Source organism: Herpailurus yagouaroundi, unplaced genomic scaffold (assembly GCF_014898765.1).
Source record: "Herpailurus yagouaroundi ecotype Mexico unplaced genomic scaffold, PumYag 188, whole genome shotgun sequence".
Classification (NCBI taxonomy): Eukaryota; Metazoa; Chordata; class Mammalia; order Carnivora; family Felidae; genus Herpailurus; species Herpailurus yagouaroundi.
This window is the reverse complement of record NW_024412419.1, coordinates 2,519,569-2,544,945: the sequence shown is the minus strand read 5'-3', so window position 1 is coordinate 2,544,945 and position 25,377 is coordinate 2,519,569. Positions and strand designations below refer to the sequence as shown.

The 25,377-nt window shown below is 48.2% G+C and overlaps 1 protein-coding gene across 5 annotated transcripts in view; it reads right to left on the bottom strand.

Moving 5' to 3' along the window:
* DCDC2C (doublecortin domain containing 2C) overlaps positions 1-25,377 on the bottom strand; it is an 82,744-nt gene that overhangs the window by 9,758 nt on the left and 47,609 nt on the right. For 2 of the 5 annotated variants that reach the window (XM_040495979.1, XM_040495981.1), the window contains 3 exons: positions 23,036-23,104; positions 20,964-21,005; positions 3,732-3,795 (listed from right to left, as the gene is read on the bottom strand). In XM_040495979.1, coding sequence (XP_040351913.1) covers positions 3,732-3,795; positions 20,964-21,005; positions 23,036-23,104 — 175 coding nt within the window. The remainder of the gene's footprint in view (positions 1-3,731; positions 3,796-20,963; positions 21,006-23,035; positions 23,105-25,377) is intronic. The other 3 variants (XM_040495980.1, XM_040495982.1, XM_040495983.1) reach the window with 3 other exon arrangements.

Below are 25,377 nucleotides of genomic sequence, written 5' to 3'. Positions count from 1 at the left end.
AGCTCAGAAAGTCACAGTGTACTTTTGAACCAAAAATGTGTCGATCCAAAAGGCAAGCTGGTCCCGGGGCACGTGCTCTCTGCGGTTTGGGAGGCCCTTCCCGCCTGCTGGTCCCACCGTCCCCACCAAATGCTAGTGGCTCTTTGAATGACAATCCATAAGTTACAATTGTATCTTAAATGATTCCTAAGTTTCCAGACCGACTAAACTCATAGGAAGAAAACAAAAAAAAAAAAGACACGCAAGGAAGCCTCCGGAGAGCGTAAGAGTCCGGCCTGGCCACGCGTCGCCCGGTGGCTGCCGAACTTCGGCACACGGGGGAGCGCCAGGCGAGGGGCCCCGTCTCACCGAGGCTGCGAGAGCAGGTGTCTGAGCCAGGCGCCCGGGCGCTGAGCGGCGCTGTGCTCATTCCCTGACTGCCCCTGGAGCTGTGAACACTTTGAAGCAAAGTAACAAGGCTGAAAACCACAGTGGAAAGACACCGGTCTTTTTTTTTTTTCGGATTCTCTTGTTCCTTCACTTTGAATATCCCTCTACTTCCCAATTCTCAAAACAAGCAAAGATAACAGCAACAGAACACGGCCCAAAATGACTCCCAGTGAGATAAAACAAATGAGATTATTATCACCTTGAATTAAACTCAGGGACTTCAGACGGCCTCATTCCCCCAGAAAATCGAAACGTGCAAACTCTGACAAAATGCAGGCGGGCACTGCGCTGTTCTGGGAGCAAGGGCTAGAACCGGCCAGAAGTCCAAGGCTTCGTGCACCTGCTTCCATGGGAGTTGAGAGGACGGACGGCCACTAGCAGCCACAAGCACTCGGTGGGAAAGGTGACACTTTTTCAGTGAGGTAGGAAACGGGCTCATTCCCTTCTCCCAAATAAGTCACAATTTCTGGTGGCCTCAGATTGGCTGATTAACTCCAACAGCCCTGTGTAACGTACTCGGGTGAAAACCCGCCCAGAGACCTTGAAGCTGTTGTTGAACCACACATCTATTGAGGGGAGCCCAAAGGTAACCTGGTCACTTGGAAACAAACTGGAGGGGTCATAAAATCACTCAAAGCCACCTCACCAGGTGACCCGGGGCTGGCGTCAGGGGTAAACCCACCGCAGACCAGAGCCAGTCCCCTGGGGGAGCTGGCCCACCCAGCACGGTGCCTCGTGGGCTATGGGTGGGGGGCGGGGTAGAGGGAGGAGAAAAGGATTTGCTTGAATTTCTGCTGTTTCTTCTGTCACCTGTGTCACCGAGGACAAGACAGGTAGTCATTCTGTTCTCTGTGAAATGAGGATTATCACCTGCCAAGGGGATTGAAATGAAAATAAAAAGGAAAAGGAAATGTCTATGAAGGTATTTTGGAATCTGTGCGTAATTTTAAAGTGCCGTTAAAGCAGATGGTTCAATATACATTTCATATACTTAAGGCTCAATAAACGCCTGCAGCACTTAATAGGGTTTTTTTTTTAAAGTACTCAAGACCTTGACCGCAGGGGAAGGGCACAGGAGGGGCTGGCAGCGGGAGACAGGTTAGGTGTTGGTCGCTGAGACTTCTCCCTGTCATGAACTGTCACCTGAAGAGCATCCTTCAAATAAACAGCAAATAACAAAGGTGCCTGGGCGGCTCAGGCGGTTAAGTGTCCGATTTCGGTCCGATTTCGATCTCACGATTCATGGGTTCAAGCCCGGCGTCGGACTCCGTGCTGACAGCTCAGAGCCTGGAGCCTGCTTCAGATTCTGTGTCTCCCTCTCTCTCTGCTCCCCCACTCATCCTCTGTCTTCCTCCCTCTCTCTCTCTCTCTCTCTCTCTCTCTCTCTCTCAAATATAAACATTAAAAAATTTTATTTAATTCAAATAACAAAAAGAGACACAGTGGCTCAGACCCATATTCCACACCCGAAGGGACGCTTGGGCCTGACTTATGAGGGGCACCCCGGGGGTTCCCTTCTGGTCACCAGGTGGCGATCTGGGGCCCTCGTGGATGCCACACCTTCCAGTTTTAGCGTCTGGGAGATAACCATTTTCTCTTCCAGTCAAAACAAAACAAAATTCCCCGATTATCTGGTTGGCACTTAGCATACTCAATATGATTTTTCTCTTAAGGTATCAAAAACCATAGAAAATCAAATGGTAGCCATTCCTGAACATTCAGTGGAGTTTGTTTTCCCGACATCCAATAGAAATTGTTGTTGAGAGATTTCAATCGTGGAAATACAAACAATTATAATGAAAATGTATTAATCTTCATTTTTTAGGTTTATTTGTTTATTTTGAGAGAGAGGGCACACGCACAAGCAGGAGAGCGGCAGAGAGAGAGGGAGAGAGAGAATCCAAATCAGGCTCCACACTGTCAGCACGGAGCCCCACATGGGGCTGGAACCCACGAACCGTGAGATCATGATCTGAGCGGAAATCAAGAGTCAGTTGCCTAACTGACTGAGCCCCCCAGGCGGCCCTATAATGAAAATTTTAAATTGAACCCCCAAACAGAATAAGGTAGAATGGGTTCCAAGCCAGCCCGTGTCCCTCACTGATTTTGCTCCCAGCCTACAGACGGGAAGTCGTATAGAAAGTCAGCTGACACGAAGAACCTCACTACCGTCATGGAGCCTGAAAACCACCGACGCTCCTACGGTCCAGCCTTGCTGGTCCCCAGACACCGCCCCCTCTGTTCCTTAGTGGCTCTACCGAACACGAGCCCGGTGCTCTCCACCTCCACACCTTAAACCTTCAAGGCTCTCGTGAGAGCTAGTTTCTGTTAAACATGAGTAATGCTAAGAGAAGTCAGCCGGTGAGATGGGATGGTGGCCCACCGGACCAGGGAGTTTGGGCTCCCCTACTCCCTACGAGCCAGCAGAGCTCCCTCCGGCCCCCCCTGCAGTCGACACCCTTCTGTCTACCTGCAGGGGGAGCGATGCTTGGGTCCTTCCACGTGGGTCCACGGAAGGAACGGGGGAAACAGTGCTAGGTAATCCCTCCTGTGAGGTACCCTCAGAAGGCGTTCCTATCTCAGGAACTGGAATCGCCACATTTTAAAGGAACAGAGGGCTGCAGGTGGTTTGTTTTGGGGACTAAATTACACCCAGAGAGCACAGTAGTTACTGATAAAGATCCGAGGCACGATTCGTGGCTGTGGAATGAACTGCCCACAGATCCGAGACCTTCAGACCCCAGAAGGCACACCGTCGGGAGTCCTGCTACATCACAATTCAGAAACAGGAAATGACACGTGACCTTTTGGAAAGGACTCCTACCCACTCTATGCCTCGGTTTCCTCATCTGGAAAATACCCAGTTTACATGACGAAAAGACAAGTAGTTAATACGTCCGTAGGATTTTTACGCTTTGCAAAGCATTTCCCAAGCATTATGTCATTTCATACAGTAATATATCATTTCCCACTCTTCATGGCTAGCATGTTACATCAGGAAGTCATATACATCAAACTACTTTTAAAAACACAAATCTAAAAAATTATGATTATAAATAAACAACTATGAAAAAAATTAGGAAACAATTGAAAATTTGGTGATGTTATTGGGTTTGGGGGGGGCAGAAGGAAATGGTGGGCAAGAAGTAAGACCTATCGAATATCTTCTACATATTTTAAGTATATTTCAAGAGACAAACTTGACTAGCTGTTTACAACAGGATCATACAAGTGTCCGCACCCATGGCCGAATTACTACGGAATACACACATTTCTATTTCTTCCACATCTACGTGACATACCTTTTCCCTTTGTGCTGTGTCTTAAGGAAAACCTTTTCTTAAAAGACATTCGTGAATTGTCTTCCTGAAATAGAAACCATCAGTGTTAGCAGCTGAAACTTTTCTCTCTGAGCCATAAACAGAGATCCTCAGGAGCAGAACACTCAGCTACAACCAAACCCTGGGAACTGAAGTTTGCAACAAAGGTCAGTCCCCTGGAGATATCAGTGCACTCGACAATGATTTGCCAAAACATGGCAGCCCGTGCTGGAAGGCCAGCTACCTTTCCACGAAATGGCAGGTGCACCTTTACTCTGGCCTTGCCTGCAAGTCCAGGCGGAGACAGATGAAGCCCACGGATCACCACGGATGAGAAAATCTCCCCTCGTCTGGCCTCAGGACCCAGCCCCAGTCTGTTGGATTCTTCACTCAACGGCAGTTCAGGGATCAAGCTGGAGACTGGGACCCACAGACCCAGCTCATACACGGATTCCCCTGGGTCACTCTAAGGTTTTCACCACCAATCACGTCCTCCCCAACACGTCCCATATCAAAAATGAGCCAGCTTTTCTCTGGAATGTGAAGAACTGGAAAGAGAGTCTCTCCTCTCCCAACAACAAGACAGAGTGAGATAATGTATGAAATTACAATTTTCTAGAAGTCATCAAAGAGTTGGGATCACGGGGAAACCAACTAGCCCAGAACTGAAGGACAGACAGACTCCGCCAAGGAGAAACAGGGCCTGAGTGCTGGCTTCCCTGGGGCAGAGCGTGGGAGGAAGACAGGGGTAAGAAGGGTTCAGGCTTGGATCAGAGTGGGTGCGGCAGGCCTGAGGGCACACAGCCAAGGCTCCCTGGACACATGACTGGTTCCACAGCAAGGGCAGAGAAAACAAGAAGGGCCTGGAGGCACTCGCAGTAACAGAAACAAAGGAAGCTCTTAAACAGAACACGTCAAAGCAATGTGTCAAAGGGACCGGAGCCGGGCTGAAGGAATTACAGTCCGAAACAGGAACAATGAGAACAACAAATAATGCCACACTGGATTACAGCCCAAAGCAGAAAATCAATAGACAGGAATCCGTCACAATACGAATAAATGCTTGAATAAATAAATAACCAAATTGGAGATAAGAAGCAAACTTTCCTTGCGGAAGAACTCCAAAGAACAGATTCATAGACTAAGCTTTGCCTCCCGGAGGTGGTGGTGAATTCACACTTTACTTCCTTTGGAGGTGAGACTTAGCGATTCACTTCCAACACCACAGAGTAGGAAAGGGATGGATGGTAAGTTGACAGAGGAGAATCTGACAAACACTATGTCACTAAGGAATGAAGGTTGCCATTATTGGGGACATCACATGAATGTCCCCGGTATGATACCAGGAGGGCACTTCACCTCTATGGCATTCTTTCTAAAACCCCAGCCTGATCACGAGAAGGCACCACCGGGGGACACATTATGGGGCCTGCCTTAGCCTGATATCAAACCAAACAAAGCCTTCTCAAGAAAACTGCAGACTAATAACCTTCTCGAAAACAGACACAAGGATCCTTCACAAATATGACACATCCAATCTAACTATACATAAATAAAGATCTAACTATACATAAAGAAAGAAATGTATCAGGAACAAGTGGGACGCCAAAATGGCACAGCTGCTTAGGGAACCTGTGTCGGTCTTTATTTAGCAAAGTTAAATATGCTTTTACCCCAAGACCGGCAATCTCCCTCCTGGGTATTTACCCAATCTGTGCGTCAACGACCAGAGCGGCTCTTTTTAAAACTGCAAAAATCTGGGAACAACCCAATGTCCTTGATCTGGTGAATGGACAAACGCACAACGGCGCATCTGTAGGATGGAATACCACTCAATGAACAGGGACCACTGGTTGGTACCCGCAAGACAGATGAGCCCCGCAGAGGCTGCTTTCAGGCAGCAGACTTGAGCCGTGGAGACCTGAGTAAGGTAGAAGGGCCCACGGTGACGGCCGGGCTGAAAGCCAACACGCTCAGTAGGCGACCCGGTTCGAAACAGCCATACGTCCCAGCTGACCGATGGGCTACATACAACCAGGCCCGGGTACCAGAAAAGGAGAATTCCATACGTCCCCAAGCCTCCTCACTTTCCCCCCTTCACCAGAAGCCCCCCTCCCGACCACCGCCTCCTGGCAGACAGCCTCCTCTTTGCAGTCCCGATGCTGCTCCCTGATAGCACGTTTCAACAAACTTCTATCTCCCTTGTCCTGCCTCAGGTGAGCCCCCTCACGGCCCAGACCACCAGCCACCACCCAGCCGGTTCACCCCACAAATCCCACAAACATCACTGTAAGTGGAAAACACACTCCCAAGAGAACAAACCGCACGCTTCCGTTCTGTGACTCTGTGCAAAAGGCAGGACCTCAGGACAGAAAACCACGGGTGGTGGCCAAGTCATGTGGGAGGGGAGAAAGGACAGGTGGTCGACTACCAGGGACCGAGGGACAAGCGGGAGTGGGGGTGCCGACGTCCCCCATACTGGACTACGTTGCCAGTTACATGACTGCATGTGTCCCCGACTCCTAGAACACCCCACTGGAAAGGCGAGGGTCACTGTACGTAAATTACACCTCAGTCTCTACAAAGGAGAGAAAATGGGCCCAACAAAGGAAGAACGGTATGACGTGGAGACTCGGGTGATTCTTCCCGCCGAGCGGAATCATAAAACCAAAGAAATCACTACGGTCATTAAAAGCAGCTCTGAGTCCTTGGAAGCGCCAGGGCAGGACAGACGGAAGACGACTCTCTGTCCACAGGGGGCGGCGGTCCCCTGCGTCTGCCGCTTCTGGCTGCAGAAAATCACAGCTTTTCTGCCCGGGTTGGCAGAAGTTGGCCACTCGGAGCAGCCGAACACCTGGAAATTTAAGGACGCAATTCTGGAAGCGGGGAAGTTGAGGAAGGATGGAGATCCTTCATCTGGGTGGAAAGCCTGCCGCACTCCCTTGCTCACCGCTAACTGTGTCCATTTGTCAAAACCCCCGGATCCCCGTGGGTGTAAACTATACCTCAACAACACCACTAAAAACAGATTCGCTCTCGGAGGAAACGAACCTCAGGACAATTCCTCTGGTGCTGGTGAGCCGAGCCTGCGAGAAGGGGTCTGCACAGCCACCTTTACAACGGCAGAAGGAGCAGGGGACACAGGAATCCGGGGGCTCAGAGCACGCCCTCCGTGACCTGAGATCTAGAATGCCCAAAACAGTGCTTGACGTCAAGCGCTGCCCGCAGGAAAGTGTGTCCCCCCTGGGAGTCCACTGGTACAATTCCAGCAAGTTTCCCTCTGCCTCTTGCCCACGAGCTGGCCGGGAGCGAGCAAGCAGACAGCAACAGGAGGAACTTTTATTGCCACAGAGAGAGAAGGCAGGGAAAACCATACAAAGTTCACAGGAGACCCCAGAAAGCACAGCGGGAGCCGCTTTGCGAACAGACAGAAGCCTGGGAGCTCGGTCCTCTCTGGAAACACCAAACGACACAGCAAAGGGATTTGCCGTGTGCAAAATGATGGCTGGTTCATCGGGAGGCAGGATTTTCAAAACGAAGAAATTGTGGCTTGACTACAGAGGCATCGCATAGATGGAAAATCGCTTTTGCAAAACTCAGCATGGCTTAAAAATGAGAGATAAGTGAGATATTTCTAGATTTGCATTTGATCACTGTTCTCACTAAAACTGTTCAGTGCAGCCCGCAGCATCACTGAAAGCATGTGCTAAGCAATTCGTAAGTCCTCATACCGTCTCAAAGATTCAACACAAAAACTTATTTGCAAAAACCTAGTCACTTCCTTTAAAAATACCATAAATACATAAAATACAGAAACACACAAAACATTTCACAGAAGCACGGGGCTAGAAACGCAAACCCAAAAGGACGCATTCACTCTTCGCCACTCGTCAGGGTGGCTAGGAGCGCACGCGTCACACCGCTCCGCGGCCCCTGCGTTACTCTGACCCGGTGCGTGCCTTTTCTGGCTTAACCCACCTGTAACTTCCACTCTCTTCTGCCCAAAATACCTTCTGGAGACTAAGCAGAAAGAATAAAGGATACATCGCTTATCATCAGCTTTGCCTGTGACTTTGTGGGGTTGGAGTAGGGACATCTCACGTAGGCGACGTGACTTGCCTTGATTGTCATCCATAGTATTGACAAGGAGAAAAATGTTAACTCGACACATGTCAGTGATTGTTTTGATCCCCACTTCAGTTCCTATTTCCAAGTTTTGAATAACAATCCAGTCTTCTTCAAATAGACCCAGAAAGAAAACGTCACGAATAATTCAATAAAATTCCCTGAGACCAGAAGTGGGGGTAAAAGGTAACACCATGAAAATCTCACCAGAAAGGGCTCTTCAGCTGGAATTTCAGCCCAGGTAGAAAAGCACTCTGAAATTAGGCTGTTTTTTAAATATCCGCCGTAACAATGAATCCCCCTCGCACATCGTGTGCGTTCCTCCTCTTCTCTGGGATGAAGGAAAGGAGAGTTTTTAAACCAAATACTTACATTCGATACCAAAATTATTTCCTGGGAACACGGCAGGATTTTGGTAAATAGTGATGATAAGGTATTAACGACGGCCTCTTGGAAAACTCGAGTGCGAGCAAGATAAGAAAAAACGTTAAGGCCGCAGGACACACAAATCAATGTGCAGAAGTCCACTGCATTTCTACACGCGAACAATGAAGCAGCAGAATGAGAAATTAGGAAAACAATCCCACTTACAACGGCACCAAAAAATAATAAAACGCCTAGGAATAAACCTAACTAAAGAGGTGAAAGGCCTGTAAAACACTGATGAGAGGTGTTGACGATGACACAGATGGAAAGATATTCCACACTCAGGGGTTAGAAGAACAAATATTATTAGAATGTCTATACTACCCAAAGCAATCTATAGATTTAATGTATGGCACTGGAACAAAAATAGACACATAGATGCTCAGAACAGATCGTATATGTGAGTTAGATAGAGAGCTCAGAAACAATCCCACAATTATATAGTTAATTAAATTGCAACCATAGGACACAGGAGTATACAATGGGAAAAAGACAGTCTCTTCAACAAATGGTGCTGGGAAAGCTGCACGGCAACGTGCAAAAGAATTAAACTGGACCACTTTCTTTCACCTACACGAAAATACACTCAAACTGGGTTAAAGACCAAAATGTGAGTCCTGAAACCATAAAAATCCTAGAAGAGAGCACAGGTAGTAATCTCTCTGCCCTCGGCCGCAGCAGCTTTTTTCTAGGTATGTCTCCTGAGGCAAGGGAAACAAAGCAAAAATAGACTCCTGGGACTACATCAAAATAAAATCTTTTGCAAAGTGAAGGAAACAGTCAACAAAACTAAATGACAACCTACTGAATGGGAGAAGATATTTGCAGATGGCATATCAGATAAAGGGTTAGTATCCAAAATATATTAAAAAAAAAAAACTGATACAACTCAACACTCAAAAAACAAATAATCCAATTAAAAATGGGCAGAAGACACGAACAGACATTCCTGCAAAGAAGACTTATAAATGGCCAACAGACACATGAAAAGATGTTCAACATCACTCATCGTCGGGGAAATACAAATCAAAACCACACTGAGATGCCACCTCACGCCTGTCAGAATGGCTAAAGTCAGCAACACAAGAAACAACAAATATTGTGAAGATTGGGGGAAAAAGGAACCTTCGTGCTCTGTTGGTGGGAATGCAAACTGGTGCAGCCACTCTGGAAAACAGTATGGAGGCTCCTCAAAAAGTTAAAAATAGAACTACCCTACGACCCAGCAGTTGTACTACTGGACATTTATCCCCAAAATACAAAAACACATTCAAAGGGATATACACAGCGGAATATTATTCAACCACAAAAAAGAACGAAATCTTGAAACAACATGGATGGAGCTAGAGAATATATCGCTAAGTGAAATAGGTCAGTCAGAGAAAGACAGATACCGTATGATTTCACTCACATGCGGAATTTAAGAAGCAAAACAAATGAACAAAGGGGGAAAAGAGAGACAAACCAAAAAACAGACTCTTAAGTATGGAGAACCAACAGATGGTTACCAGAGGGGAGGCGGGGGGGGAGGGGGAATGGGTGAAATTTTTAAAAACATTATTCACTGGGGAAATGGCAGGATTTCAGTAAATATCAATGATAACAAAATCACTACGATCTCTTAGAAGAATCAAGAACAGGCAAGATAAGAAAATGTTTCCACAAAATGCACCTGCTCCTGCTGAGTCCCTCCCTCGCAGATTCGCTGTCATCCTCAAGGTGGAGTTTTTAAAAACCAGAAGCCAGGAAACAAAATAGGGGACAACACACGCAAGAGACTAGACGGGGGTCCTCAGTAAGTCAGGCGTGATGGAGGAAAAGGGGGCAGACGGCTCCTCTCGAAAGATGGGCAGAGATTTCAGCTGAAGAGACAGAAAATAAATGTCGATCCTCATTTCAAGGGTCTATTTCCCGAAAATGTGAAATGTTAGTCAACCACCAGTTACCTTTGGAGCACCTACTATGTGCCCTGGGCTCCGCCAGTCACTGCTGAGGGCTAGGGGGAAGGCAGGGCGTGCTCTTCACGGTCCTCCTGAGGGACTAATGAACAAATAGGAAGTGCGTGCCCAGTGAGACAGCAAATAATGAAGGTACAATGTTAATAACCACGTATACTAACCTTGTTCATACAGAGTGAGTCATACAGGATTTCAAAAACTACCAAAGGTCGGAGGGGTCAAAGGCGGTTTCACAAAAGTGGTCAGACTTGGGTAAGGACGATGACAATTTTGGAAAGAGCAGTGACATAGTTAAACCGGAAGACACGGGCAGAGGCAAACAGAGTCAGGGGAACTGTGTGAAGCCAGGAGTTGACCCACGTCGACCAGCACTGAGGCAGCAGAGCCAGAGGGAAGACTCGGGGAACAGGGCATCGGAAAGGAGCACTGGCCAAGTGGTGCCCCTTCAAGGAAGAACAGAGGTGCCATTGACGGAGACACGAAGGAACTGAGCGGCATTCAGGACGTGTCTTATTTGAGGGGACATCTACGTGGAAACGAAGAGGCTCGCGAAAAATCACAACGTTCTATGTGCTCTGAGGGTCTAGAAGAATTGAGGTCATCCAAGGTTCCATTAAGGACAAGGGACCAAAATGGCATTTGGAAACAGCAGGGGAACGGGGTGGGGGGGGGGAGGTCAGCACAACTGAAATGATCTCGGCCATCAGGGTAAACTCCCCACGAGGGGAGCAGCAGAGAGGAAGGCCACAAGGACAGAACGTGAGGTCTCGCTCGGGGGTGGGCCAAGACGGAGAAGCCAACAGGCTGATAAGGACGGGAGAGTGTCAGGCCATGCAATGAAACGGAGGCTTTTGATGACCGAGGGGTTGATGGTCAGGGTCAAAATCAAAATCGAAGGATAGAGCAGGTGAGAAAGGATCGTTGAATCCACCCATCACAGATGGGCAGCTGTGGGGGACCGGGGTGGTGGCCGTGCCTCAAGGGGCCGCCAAGGAGCCAGAGGGAGAAAGCGGAAGGATTTCGTGTGGACCATTGGTGTGGCACGCCCAACACGGAAGCAGCCGCAGCAGACTTCACACAGAGCGATCCACGTCAGTCCGTGCCCGACGGCCAGGACGACCTCTCAAAGCAGACACCTCTGCTGACTGGAGAGCAGGACCGACACGCACGCGCGAGGGAGAGATCAACGACACAGGCAAGGCAGACAGAAATTGTAGCGCGGCGGCCCTCGCAAGTGGAGGGGTTGGGGAGAAGGATGGGGGATGGGCTCATTTAGGAAAGAAAGGGACGTCTCTTCCTGTGGGGCTTGAAGCAGCGGTCTGACCTACAGGCGACGTCGAGATACTGACCAAGAGGCAGTCCTAGACGTGTCTCCAGGCCCAAACGGCCACCCCTACCTTGCTCGCATCCAGAGGAGCCACACCTGACCCCCATCCCAGAATTCCGAAAATTACCAGAAGCCGCTGAGGGGTCCCCTTCTAGAAACACACGGGATGCCTGAGATAGATGCTGCTGCCGTGACAGCAGTCCGCTTGGAAAGGAGGAGAAAACTCAGTCCTCGGACGTACGGAGGAAGCTCTCGACTAGATCCCCGTCACCCAGAAGACGCAAGTGGGCCCCCTGATCCTTCGAGGGCTTGAGGAAGAGCAAGCAAAACTGTGTGGACCACAAAGCAGGCTTCGTCTCCACAGCCTGCAGCCTTCCTGCAGGATGCAGGAGAGCAGCCATTCGTGTCGGATGACAAAGTCTCGTCCCACTGTGTCTGAACTTGGCACAGAGCCTTGTGCAACTCAACGGGCTCTGAATGCAGAGCCCGCCCTCCCGGGATATCCGGAATCGGCTTTAGACACGCATACTGCAAGGGGGGAAATCAGCACGAATCGCGGCATTGACAGAAGCAGAGATGTTTCCACTTACTCCCCAGTAACATGAAAGGACTGGGAAAGAATCTTTGCCAGGGGTGCTTTCTGCTCGGACGTTAGGATCCCAGAGACCCGGCATGTTCCAGGGACGGACCGCCCGGGCACGGAGCCAGCTGCTGGCCTGACGCAGCCCTACCGGTCAGGTGCAGGTGCTCGGGCTTCAGGACACACGTTGGGACGGTGGCGACACAGAATGTTGAGGGAATTTCACACGGGCTTCTGATTCAGAGGGTGGAACCGAAGGACCTTTAGGAGCGTTTCACTCCGCCCCAAATAGACACACGGTTTGTTCAAACTCATGTGCGTTCCGTGCCCACGATATTTACCAATCTGTGAAATTTACGGCATTTCAACGTGAGGTACAACTTTCCTTTTTTGATTTATCGCAAGTTCCAAAAAAAGGCCTGCCTTTCCCCCACTCATTCTATTTACAAGCAGAAAATGTGAATTTTATTTGTAGAACTTTTTTTTGCATTGCCACAGACTCTCCTCCCTCAATACCAGTGTAGACAAGCCACGAGGATGAATAAATCCAGAGCTCGCCTTGACCTGACTGACTCAGCGTCACACGGCCTCACGGACGGCGTCTCCGTGTGACCTCAAGAGCAGCCCTCGGCTCTGAGTTACAGGTACCCACCACTTCTCATCCCGGCTCTCTCTAGGGGAAAAGCTGCCGGGTTCACAGGAGACGTGTGGAATCAAGAGAAAAGGCCCCTGAACAAAGTCACTGTCGATTCAAAGTGCCCGTGGGCTTTCCGGCTCCTTTCCTCTTCCTGCTTCTGATTTTCTTTTCTCCAACATACCCATGGGAGGAGATATTTTTTCCTCCAAAAGACGGCTGTCAATTTTGGGTAACTAAGTAACACATTCACCTAAAAGTACCTTCCTGGGGTGCGGTAGAGGCAGTCAATTAAGGTTTCTCATTAAGCTTTCGCAGAAACGAGAATTTTAAATGCTCTTTCTGTGTCTGAACATCATATCTATGCCGCGTCTGTGTTTCACAAGCCTAACCTCCAGGTTGCTTGGCACCATCCCACACACTGTAAGTTGACCACATAAGTTCTCATAATGAAACATAATTTATACACGTTAAAAGTTAGAGACGGCATCTCTATAACTCATGTGGAAAACCAAGTAAATATGAACAAAAAGCTTTCCTTTTGCGACTGCAGTGGCTTGTGCACATTTTGATAAAAAGCCACCCTCCCAAGGCCAGCAGGAGAGAGGGGAGAAACCGGCCGCGATGCCCTCGCTCCAGGGCTGGGCTCACAGCCGAGGGGACCACCTCGCTTAACGCAGGAAAACCCTCTCCCCGGCCCGTTTCTGCTACGTCAGCATTACAAGTTGGGCACAAAGTTCTGTTAAATTCCTTGCTCTCACCCCACGGGAGGTACCTCTGCTGATTAAGAGTTTGTCCCAAGCAAAGTCCTGGTGCTGTTCTCGTCTATGTCCCAGGAGATGTCTCCAAGTAAGAGGTTTGTCCATCTGCTGAAGATCAATTTTCTGTAGCAGCTCGCATTGCCAGCGACCAGTGGATAAGAAAACACGCTAATAAGCGAACAGCCGAGAACCGGCTGCTGAGAAACAGGACACGTACCTGAGCATCTCCTTGAACTTGACCTCCCTTCCCTGCACGGTGACAAGGGTGACGGACACATCGAAGATACCCCGGGACCCATTGGGAGCCAGAGGGAGCTGGGGACAGAGTCAGACCCATGCCTGGGGCAGTCCTGCTGAAGACAGCAGCTGGGGGAAGTCGCCCTGTCCCTACCTTCCTGGGAGGGGGGGCCCACCGCTCACATGGGGCTGGGAGAGGCGCAAGGATGGGCAGGCCCCGAGGGGATCAGGAGGGTCCTCAACCCAGGAGCCGAGCGTGGATGTTTCCGAGATGAAAGGCATCATGGAAGACACTGGCCTGCACCTGCTGGTGTCCTTTCCCAGCCTCGCGGAGGTGTGACGGACAAGTGACAATTGTGGACATTTAGGAAGGGCGACGCCGTGGTTTTTCAGGAGTACCACTGTGCAATGGTGACCACGGTCAAGTTACTGAGCACATCGCCTCACAGAGCCATCTGCTTTGAGCGTGTGGCGAGAACACGTAAGATCTCCTCTCGGGTGAAGGACACCGCATCGCCGGCCACAGTCTCTGAGCTGTGCGTTAGATCCCTGGGGCTTTACGCCTCTTCTAACCCGCCCGTCCTCCTCCACTTCCTGCTTCTCTAAACAGGAAGGAAGCCATTTCAACTTCTCCTCCAGGTCCCTAACCGCGGTTTCTAAAATTGTCATCAATTCAACAACAGCGTCTCAGTGAAGAATACATGAAAACACGTCTTCAATACCTTCCGTCTTACTAATGAAGAGCGTTATATACATAGAGTTGAAGATAAAGCATCTTCTCTATCTCAAGGGAAAAAGTCCCCTTTGTGCTCCAATCCAAATGATTCTCCTACGTATAGAGGAACCCGAGCCTTATTTTTGTAGAACCATGTCATTCTCTAAAAATGTCATTACTTAATGTTTAATTCGCCATATCCCACTTAGCATTATCGATGACTCACACTTAGCTTTCGAGACTCTAGCGCTGATCAATATACACCTTGTCTCTCAGAGAAGCAATAAAGGACTTCGCTGTAGTGACAAAACGGTATGAAGACAATAAAGAGAAAAAAACGGTAAAGATACTGGGCAAGCAATGAATTTCAAAAATCAATTAAAGAATCAATGCTGGTTTTCATTTTGTCACAAAAACCCTGAGTCAGAGACAATGTGAGATCAAAAATGCCCTGGTTTTATTGGCATTTCTGGCAACGTTAATTAAATGAAAACCCTCTACGGACTGACCGATAACGCACACAACGAGAACCAGGCGCTGTCGCGGGTTTGCGAATCCACTGGCTGTGGCAAGATCCTTACACGGCGATTCCAGCAGGAGCTGCAAGCGACAGAAAATGCGTCACGCCCTGCGCCTGGCATTTTTTAAGTATGTTAAGCCATTTAAATATGATTTGTGTCAGTTGATATAAACCATCACTATGATTACTTTTCAAACGGCCTCCCTGTTTGTCACTCATTTTATAGCTAGAAACATGTCAACCACTCACTTTTCTTATCTGACCTTGTCTGGCATGAAGGCCACTGTTTCCCAAACTCGGGGACCACGTAGGGCAGGGAGCTTGTAAGGGGAAGTGGCCGAGTTCCCTGGACACTTGATCCTCAATGAATGTTCGAAGCACAACATGAGATGGGGTGGTCATAATGACAAGAAAACCAGAAAACAAAATAGAACACGAATCTTTTCCTTTTCTTTTTAAGAAAATAAGCACACATTTATCCATGATACATAACTCCTACTCTGTAACTATGGGATGAAAATCACCCACTCTTTGTTTTTCCATTTTCTTATGACTCCACCCAAATTCGTACCATGTTCTGAAACTTCCAATTTTTCAACAACATGAACACTGAAGACGGGAAGTGACGAGAGGGCCAAGTCTCTCTCTGTCTGTCTCTCAGGCCAAATTCTAGTCCTACAACGCCCAGGTTCATTGAGTTAAGAATTTTTTGAACACGGGCGCCTGGGTGGCTCCGTCGGTTAAGTGGCCGACTTCAGCTCAGGTCATGATCTCACAGTTTGTGCGTTCGAGCCTCACGTCGGGCTCTGTGCTGACAGCTCGGAGCCTGGAGCCGGTTTCAGACTCTGTGTCTCCCTCTCTCTCTGCCCCTCCCCTCCTCACGCTCTGTCTCTCTGTCTCTCAATAATAAATAGATGTTAAAAAAAAAAAAATGGTTCAATAGCCAGCATACAGCACACCTGGGTAGCTCAGTTGGTTGAGCATCCAACTCTTGGTCTCTGCTGAGGTCATGATCTCACGGTTTGTGAGTTCGAGCCCCACATCGGGTTTCGCACCAACAGTGGGGAACCTGCTTGGGATTCTCTCTCTCTGCCCCTCCCCCACTCTCTCTCTCTCAAAATAAATAAATAAACAAATAAATAAAATAGCCAGCATAGTTGCCGAAAACAGAAAACACTAAGAAATGACCAGATTGGGCGATTCCAACGCATCTTGGGAGAGGTGACTGGTGAACGGGTCGAAGACGCGGCATTGGAAAAAAACTGACAACAGGCCAGCAACGTAAGCTCAGAAGTATGAGAAGTGACACCACACGGATGGCGTTCCTCCGGGAGAAGCAGGGGCCAGCCCCCAGCCACAGGGCAAGAGTGGGGCTCAGGCTGGAAAACGCACCGGCACCCCACAAAGTCGCTCACACCTGCACAGCCAGGCATCACCTGACCACCCACCACTTCCCTCACCAGCGCCCTGTTTCTTCCACCGCCGGCATGACCCTCACCGTGAACCTGCCGGAACACGTTAGCACCTCATTGTGCGGAAGACACAAGCCTTGCCACTTAGAGATGTGCTCTAATCCCAGCCAAGGGCGGGGACCCTACAGGTTATTTGTCTCCAGACAAAATGATTCTGAGCGCTTCATCCCCAGATAGGAGTCGGGATAGCAGATTCTCAGCGGACGCTCATCGGCTGGATGTCTCCGTTTATAGACGTTAAGATTTTATCAGAAGAGGTGACACTCAGATATATATATTTTATATACGGTTTAATATATAATAACAGATATCAAAGTTTACATATATCTCAAGGAAAAGAGTTAGTAACTAACAGACACAAGTTCTATTCAGACGTCGTGTGATATCATTTTTTTTTCTCGCTTTTCCAAAGGGCCTCAACATAAATGCTCCACAGGCAGACAGAGCCTGCCGGTTTCCCATCACACTTAACACAGAATGCTCAACAATTTTGCGGTGTGGACCATGCATTTGAAAGGACTCTGCCCCTCATCTCGTCGTACATAACATTGTCATAAAACACACACAGTGGGGACGCCTGGGTGGTTCAGTCTGCTAAGCGCCCGACTCTTGATCTCAGCTCAGGTCATGATCTCACGGTCATGAGTTCAAGCCCCACGTTAGGCTCTGTGCTGACAGCCTGGAGCCTGCTTGGGATTCTCTGTCTTCCTCTCTCTCTGCCCCTCCCCCACTCGTGCTCTTTCTCTCTCAAAATAAATAAATAAACTTTAAACACACACACACACACACACACAGAGAATATATCTTTAAAGGGACATAGACCATTTTATAAATTGATGAGTACATATGCCAAAAAGTAGCAAATTTAAGGCACTTTTTTTTACTGATAGCATAGCACACTTATCAATCACTTTATGCTTGATATTTGAAGCCTTTGAGAAAAAAATGTCACAATTATCATTTCATCCCCTTACCCACTCTACACCTGGAACTTGTCACTATGGCAACCTGTCCCGATGCCTCTAAATCAGAAGCGATCTGTGTGTTCGTATTATATCCTAAAATGCAAAACCAAAACAAAACCACCAAATGCACCACCAGAGCATTCCAAATGTTCTTTGGTACGTTTCAGAGAGTTATTATCTGTCTAACAGAGGATGGAATAATTCAACATCTGGATTCATGGCTTAAATTTTATTTTGCATTTTTTAATGTATCACTGGGTAAATTATTCCTTCTGTTTTCTTAAGCCTCTCAAGTTTTCACCACCATAACAAAATAAACCTAATGAGAAATCAAATGGAAAATTTATTCCAGTAAAACAGAAATATAATTTTTTTTGATCCTGGCATGTGATAAAAGGGTCAAAACAGATGCTACCCAAGGCAAAACCTGTACCATTGCTCTGGAGGAGCCCCGATTAAGCACAATTCGCATGCTGTTTGGTTGGTTGGTTGGGGTTTTTCTTAATGTGAACGGAATCTCTGATCAAAAATATTTAAATTCAGGGGGCGCCCGGGTGGCTCAGTCGGTTAAGTGTCTAACTCTTTTTTGTTATCTTTTTTTTTTAACATTTATTTATTTTTGAGAGACAGAGTGAGACAGAGCGTGAATGGGGGAGGGGAAGAAAGAGGTGGGGGGCGGACACAGAATCCAAAGCAGGCTCCACGCTCTGAGCTGTCAGCACAGAGCCTGACGCAGGGCTCAAACTCACAGACCACGAGATCATGACCTGAGCCAAAGTCAGATGCTTAACCGACTGAGCCACCCAGGCACCCCAAGTGTCCAACTCCTGATTTGGGCTCGGGTCATGATCTCATGGTTCATGAGATCAAGCCCTGAGACAGGCTCTGTGCTGTCAGGGAGGAGTCTGCTTGGGATTCTCTCTCCGTCTCTCCTCTCTCTCTCTCTCTCTCTCTCTCTCTGCCTCTCCCCTGCTTGTGCTTGCTTTCTCTCTCAAAATAAATAAACTTTTCAAAAATGTTTAAATCTATTTCTAATAAATAAAATCAATGTTCTCAAGTACACTGAGAAAAAAACTTTAAAACACTGAAAGCATCCTAAATATTGATTCATAGTATTCATTAAAATTATTTTGTGTCATCAGCAAAATCATGGGATCTCTTTAATACACTATGTAAAAAAGTTAATGGAAAAATCACCCTTAAGAATACACACAAAAGTGAAAACGGATGCTAACCGGAGGAATTCGATGTTTTTTCTAGTTTTTATCCGTGTGTGTTAATAATTCTATAATAAATATGAATGTTTTATAATTTGATAAAGTATTCTTAATCTTAAAACGTGGGGTATCGTAGAAGAAAATTCAGTTTCAAGATATAATTAACGCCAACTGTGAATAAGGCACTGCGTGTGCCTGGCACTAAGAAAAACGAAAATATAAGTCAAATGAAACTCCTGCTTCTAAGGACCTCAGGATCTGGTGGGGATCATGGTTAGAAAGGAGGCGAGCAGTAGCCATAACTTACTCCATGCCCACCGGAGAAGGTATTCCATGCATAGTCCTATTTTATATGGGCTGCACAGCTTGGGACAGAAGGAAACTGAGGCTAAGGGAAAGAGACTGCGCCCCAGACACAGTTTACGCGTGAGACACAGTTTACGCGTGAGACACGGTCGACACAGGTCCAGGGTTTGCCCTTGCCTGCCATCCCATTGGCTAAAACATTCAGACTCAAAGAGCAAGGAACACAGAGACCAAACAAACGATACACTTTCCAAACAACCGCCTGACACGACAACCTAAAGGACGTTATCTGAGCTCACAGGATGTCACCAGGGAGGCCCATTACCGTTTTCCCAGCAAAGTGTGCACAGGCTGGTTGCTGAGATAACGGAATTGGGGACGGAACTGGAGATAACGAAATTGATTCCGCTGATTTTAACAACAGAGTTGCGATCGGGAGCAGGAAAGCATCCAACTTCCAACTGAAAAACACTTTCTTTAAAACAATACAAACATGGGAGTGCCTGGGTGGCTCAGCAGGTTAGACGTCTGACTCTTAATCTCTGTTCAGGTCATGATCTCACAATTCGTGAGTTTAAGCCCCGCATCAGGCTCTGTGCTGACAGCGTGGAGCCTGCTTGAGAATCTCTCCGTCTCCGCCCCTCCCCCAGCTCACACTGTTTATAAATAAGTAAATAAATAAACAAACAAACAAACAAATAAATAAAACATCGTTTTAAAACATAGCTATGTTACACTTTTCAAGAACTTTCAAATCCATGGTCTCAATGGATTCTTTTGAGGTGACTAAACCTATAAACATGTAAAATGACTGTTGATTGAATTAATGAAGTGCAGAGAGGTAAACTTTCTGAACAAGGGGCACCTCGAAAATTTATGGAAGAGCTCGGACGAGAACACAGCACTTTCCCACGGCCGTGTGCACATTTGCACGCTAGGGATGCATTCGCGGACGGGACCGTAGCTCGCGTGGGCCTCTCCCCACGTGCTGTCAGGATTCTCTTACAATTCAGTTATCTCTGAGAACATAAATAAAACTCATAACATCGAGCATATTTCATATATACTGTCTCTAATCCTGGAGGTCGATTTTGCTATAAATAAACCATCGGACAAACTTCCAAGGAGGAAACCGAGGCTCTGGGATTCCACAGGGTTTTCCCAAGGCTCCCACACGGGTGAGTGATGGACGGAGCGTTCAACCGTAGGTGGATCTCATGTCAAATCCCAAGTAGTTTTCACATGCCGGTTTTGATCGGGTAATTCCCAAATATGAGTATTTATGGCCCAAGTTCTCTAAGGAGTGATGAGGAGTCTAAGTGAACCAAGGTATAAGTAAATAGAATCTTGCGTACTCAGACAAAAACCATTATGGTCACTCAGTCATTTATAAGTAACAGTGAGACCTTGATTGTGCAAAGGCTGGAGCCACGGCAGGGAGGGCAGGACGGTAGACATGGATGTGTCCCTGCCTGCCCCGTGGGGCCAGCTGTCCAGGCAGGCGGCTCTAAATCTCATGACTACGGGGAGCCCGTCCTCCTGTGCCCTCACGTGTTGACACATTTGTCCTTGGCCTCGTGGCCAGGTCATGGCCTGAAGGTGCAGGTTTTAGAGCTCCCCGGAAAGCCCAGGTGAGGGTCAGCAGGTGCCTGCTCGCGGCTGACTTACGAGGGTATCGAGGGTGTTCCCTAATGCATGACTCTTTTTTCCCCTTCCGTGAAGGAGTCTTCACTCTCCTGTCTCCCATCTGCCATCAGGGCGGCTCTGTCCCACTCTCTGAAATGCCTTAATGACCTCTCGCTTCCTGAGTTTGCTTTCTATCTGTGGAAACAGAGCTACGGTAAAGGACAGCGGCATAGAAGTTCTATTCCTTAGAAAGCACCCGGCAACATTTGGGAATCCGCTGATCATCTTGTTAGGTCTGTCCTCGGAATACAAAACACAAAAAGTACTGAATTTGTGGGTACAAACCTTTCTTCCATTATCTTCATAAGACCCTTCATCTTCTTTTTCCTATTATTAAAAAAATATAGTAATCAACTTCGGGGCACCTGGGTGGCTCAGTCAGTTAAGTGTCTGCCTTCAGCTCAGGTCATGATCCCGCAGTCTGTGGGTTTGAGCCCCACATCTGGCTCTGTGCCGGCAGCTCAGAGCCCGGAGCCTGCTTCGGATTCTGTGTCTCCCCCTCTCTCTGCCCCTCCCCTGCTCACGCTCTGTCTCTCTCTCTCTCTCTCTCTCTCTCTCTCAAAAATAAACTTTAAAAAATTTAAAAAAAAAAGAAAGACACTTTGATTCACTCTAAGAAATTAAATCTGCTGACTGATGTCAAGTTACTAATGCACACGAAACACTCCCAGAGGCCAAAGGAGATCTACGTAACGAGTCAACAAGGTGTGGCTGACCAAGGTCAGTGGCTGGTCCACACAGGCGTTCAAGTTCTAGCACAAACTCAGTGTCACCGCGATGCCTGTGTCCTCTTTCTATTAACATGTGGCGTTCGGTTATTCCATAACTGAAACATTAGCACCGCTCTCCACTACTGCCCCAGTGCAAGCAGGTGATCCGCGTGACCCTTCACCTAACGCTCGGGGACAGACACTGCGCCGACTCTCAGAACACAGTCTTACGCTCTTGTCACCGAAGCAACGAAATATTCTCTTTCCTCCTCATTTCAAAGTCTTCCTGATTCATCTAGATACAGACTACACACTTTCACTGAAAACCGCCTCCAAATCAAACATATTTAAGAACGTAAGGAAGAAAAAGCGAATTGCTTGAAAGAGCGTTCCCTTTGGCTGGCTGTTTTAGATCATAAATTCCACTGATGTTGAAAACCCCAGACTTCCTTTTCCACAAATGCCCTTTCCAGGGTGGGCAAGAGACGGGAGACAACTCCCAGTAGCTCCAGCCCCCTCCCAGTGGCCCCCTGGGGTCACTTCCCCCTGTCCTTAAATGTGGGAGCCAGGAGGCCGCCGGGCACATTGAAGAGTGGAAAGGGATGGCTCGCCAGGCTGTTGCATCCTCAGGTTTATTTACAGTTCTGGAAGCTTCGGCAGCAGAACAGACTCAGACTTGACACCCCAGACTTATTATGCAACCTCCTGCCTGGGGCCAAAAACTTTAAAACAAGAAACCAGCCTGGAAAAAAAAAAATCTAGAGATAGAATTTTGACAACAAATTCCCAAAAATATATTTCTTACCTATATGAATTGTGTATGTAAAGTAAATTTTGCCTGACATGTTCTCACCACGAAAGAAAAAGAGAGAGAGAGAGAGAGAGAAAGAAAGAGAAGGAGGGAGGAAGGGAGGAAGGAAGGAAATGGTAACTCTCTGTGGTGGTGGGTATGTTAATTAGCTTTACCTGCCATATATTCTTCAATTAAAAAATTAAGATAAAAGGATATTTTGTTTGCCCGACACACACGTTTCCTGTAGACGAGTCACATAATCTCACAGACGAGTCACCACGGGAACGTGCTTCCCGCATCGACGGTACCCCTCCAGCAGCTGGTGGAGGAAAGAGCAGACACGGAAGCCACGCAGCCAGAATTTTCCTGGGCAAGCTCATGCTGCCACCTATGGAGTGTAAGCTCCCCGCGCCCCTGCTTCCCCAACAAGACGAGCTATTTACGCAACACCAACGACTCACAAAGCACAATGTCCATGCTGTCCACGGACACCTACACGCCCACGCACCTGCTGCTATCCACCTCCTGATTCTGCCCTCTAAATATGTATCTTGAAATCTGTTGGGAAAACAGTTGTTCAGTCTGCAACCCGAAGCACAATAAAGTAACCAGGGCGAGCACAAAAGCCATTAAAATTACTCACGTCATTTCTGGCCCCCAGAGACCTGATCTAAGGTACAGCCCGGCAGGAAAACATGCTATGTGTCTAACTCCACGCCGATTTGTATCCTGGAACCAACTGGGCTCTACGGTTCTTTCTGCACCAAACGTGAGCTCCGCCCAGCACGTTAAAAGGAGAAGGGGGTCCGTGGACTCAGGCCATTCCATGCAAAATAAAAATAGAATCAGCTCACCTTGATGCTTTCGAAATCAGAGGGGTTATTGTGTATCTCTTCGTCTTCCGTGACTATCTCAGCCGGTGTCTGGAGAGAAAACAGAGCCCGTGTCAGGTTCAGTGGCGATCAGCCTACGTCAAGCCCCGTGAAAGGAGCAAACGACAGTGAAACAGAGCAACTCTGTGAACGACTTCTGTGGACAGAGCTGAAAATGTGGCCGGTTTTTCCCCAGTGGTTGCTTCAAACCCCACACTGTGTCTGCCCTGTATTTTTTACCTCTTGCTCCACTTACGAAATGCTCACCTGTTTAGTAAAATCGCTGGAGAAATCTTTAAGGAGAAACACTTGAAACCCCTCTTGTGTGAAAAGGAGTGGAATGCGGGCACCTGGGTGGCTCAGTCAGTTAAGCGTCCGACTTCGGCTCAGGTTGTGATCTCGTGGTTCATGGGTTCAAGCCCTGCATCGGGCTCTGTGCTGACAGCTCGGAACCTGGAGCCTGCTTCGGATTCTGGGTCTCCCTCCCTCTCTGCCCCTCCCCTGCTCGCTCTCTCTCTCTCTCTCTCTCTCTCGCAACTAAATAAATATTAAAATAATAATAAAAGGAGTGGATTACCCTCCTGATGCCACCGGTCAGCAGGTAGTAAATGCCTGTGTGAGCCTCTGTGTGCCCCTGGGGACCACAACCGCCGCCCTCGTTCCCTGTGTTCAAGACACCCGCCACAGCTCCTCACCCAGGGGTGTGTGCTCACACCCTTGTGTATTACTTCCCAGTTTTTGTGACTTGTTTGCAAGAGGCAGTGAGCTGTCTTTAACTGGCACCCTGGAACCTCTCGACTCGGGGAAAACCATGTGGTTCTGCGGCACAGAAAGAAAGGGCCCCCCAGGGGCTACTTCCGTTATATGCCTATACCAGTCGGAGTAGGCGGGTGAGACTGTAGCGGCCATCACGCCAAGTGCACGCGCCTCATGCCCACTGCGGGCTGGCCAGGGGGTCTGCTGCTCATCACGATCACCCAGGATGCCTGGCCGACGGGGACACCTACTCCTCACGTTTCCATGATTACAGAGGCAGACGGGCGGTGTGGAGTTTACACATTACGTCTCTGCCAGGAAGTGTGGCTCGTTAAGTCCACTCACCCATCTGCAGTGAAGGCAGGTCGCAAAGCCACACCTGAGTTAAATAAGGTGGGTGGAGAAGTAGCCTCTCACCAGGTGACCACAGCTGGTGGTCATGATGAGCCCTAAGGACCCACCAGCCCCCGCCAGCGGATCCTCGAAGGAGCAAGACCGGAGTCCGTGGCTGTGTAGACGTGTGGGCGGCTGCCCCACAGCCGTTGCCCCTAGCCCGACCTCCGTTATCCAAACGTTCTGAAAACTCAAACACTGTACGAGGGCTCTCTTCCTACAGTCCACGTGGGAAAGTAATCACGATGAATAAGATTCTGCGGGGACTGCTCCAATCACACGAAAAATAAACATGAAAAGCACATTCTTTCAAAGCATCAGTGATGTCAACCATTGCTTCATTTACTCAGCGGTACACACGGAATGCCTGTGTCCCATGATGCTGAGATACGATAGGGACAGCGAATGCAAACCAGTGTGGCCCCCGAGAAGCTTCGTCATGGGAGGAGGCAAACGTTAATCGAGTCACACAATTAAGTACAAAACCACAACAGTGATACGCTCTGTAAGAGAGACACATGGAGTTAAATAGGACACAACGAGGGTTAACATACATGGGAGACCACCGAATGCTCCCTCGGTACAACCTGAACTATAAGAGAAGAGACACGTTCATATATGAAGGGCAAAGGAAGACTATCCCAGGCAAAGGGAACCGTGCTGTGATCACAGTAGTGCAGCCAGGGGACGGCAGTAGTTGAGGCCAGACAGACGGTGGTGTAGACGGACAGAGTGGGTCGCTTCCGGACATGTTATTAGGAGGTAAAGCTTGCAGCCGTTGAGATGGTCTGGATATGGAAGAGTGGGAAAAGGTGGGTCTTGGAAATATCTCAGAGTTTCTTTCTGTCCACTGGATGAACAGGTGTCATACGTCCATGGTCTCCGTGGTTTGGGGACGTGCGGAAGAACACGCATGTTCAGCATCTCAGAACATCTAATGCATGATGTCAACTCATAGTGTGTGTGTGTCTGGATGTGTGTGTGTGTACAGACACATGTATGTGTGGATGTATATTTGTGTGTGTATGTATGTCTGGATGTGTGTATGTGGAGATGTGTGTGCATGTGTGTATGTGGAGGTGTGGAGGTATATTGGCGTGTGTATGTCTGGACGTGTGTGTAAATGCGGAGGTATGTGTGTACATGTACGTGTATGTGTGTGCATGTGTGTATGT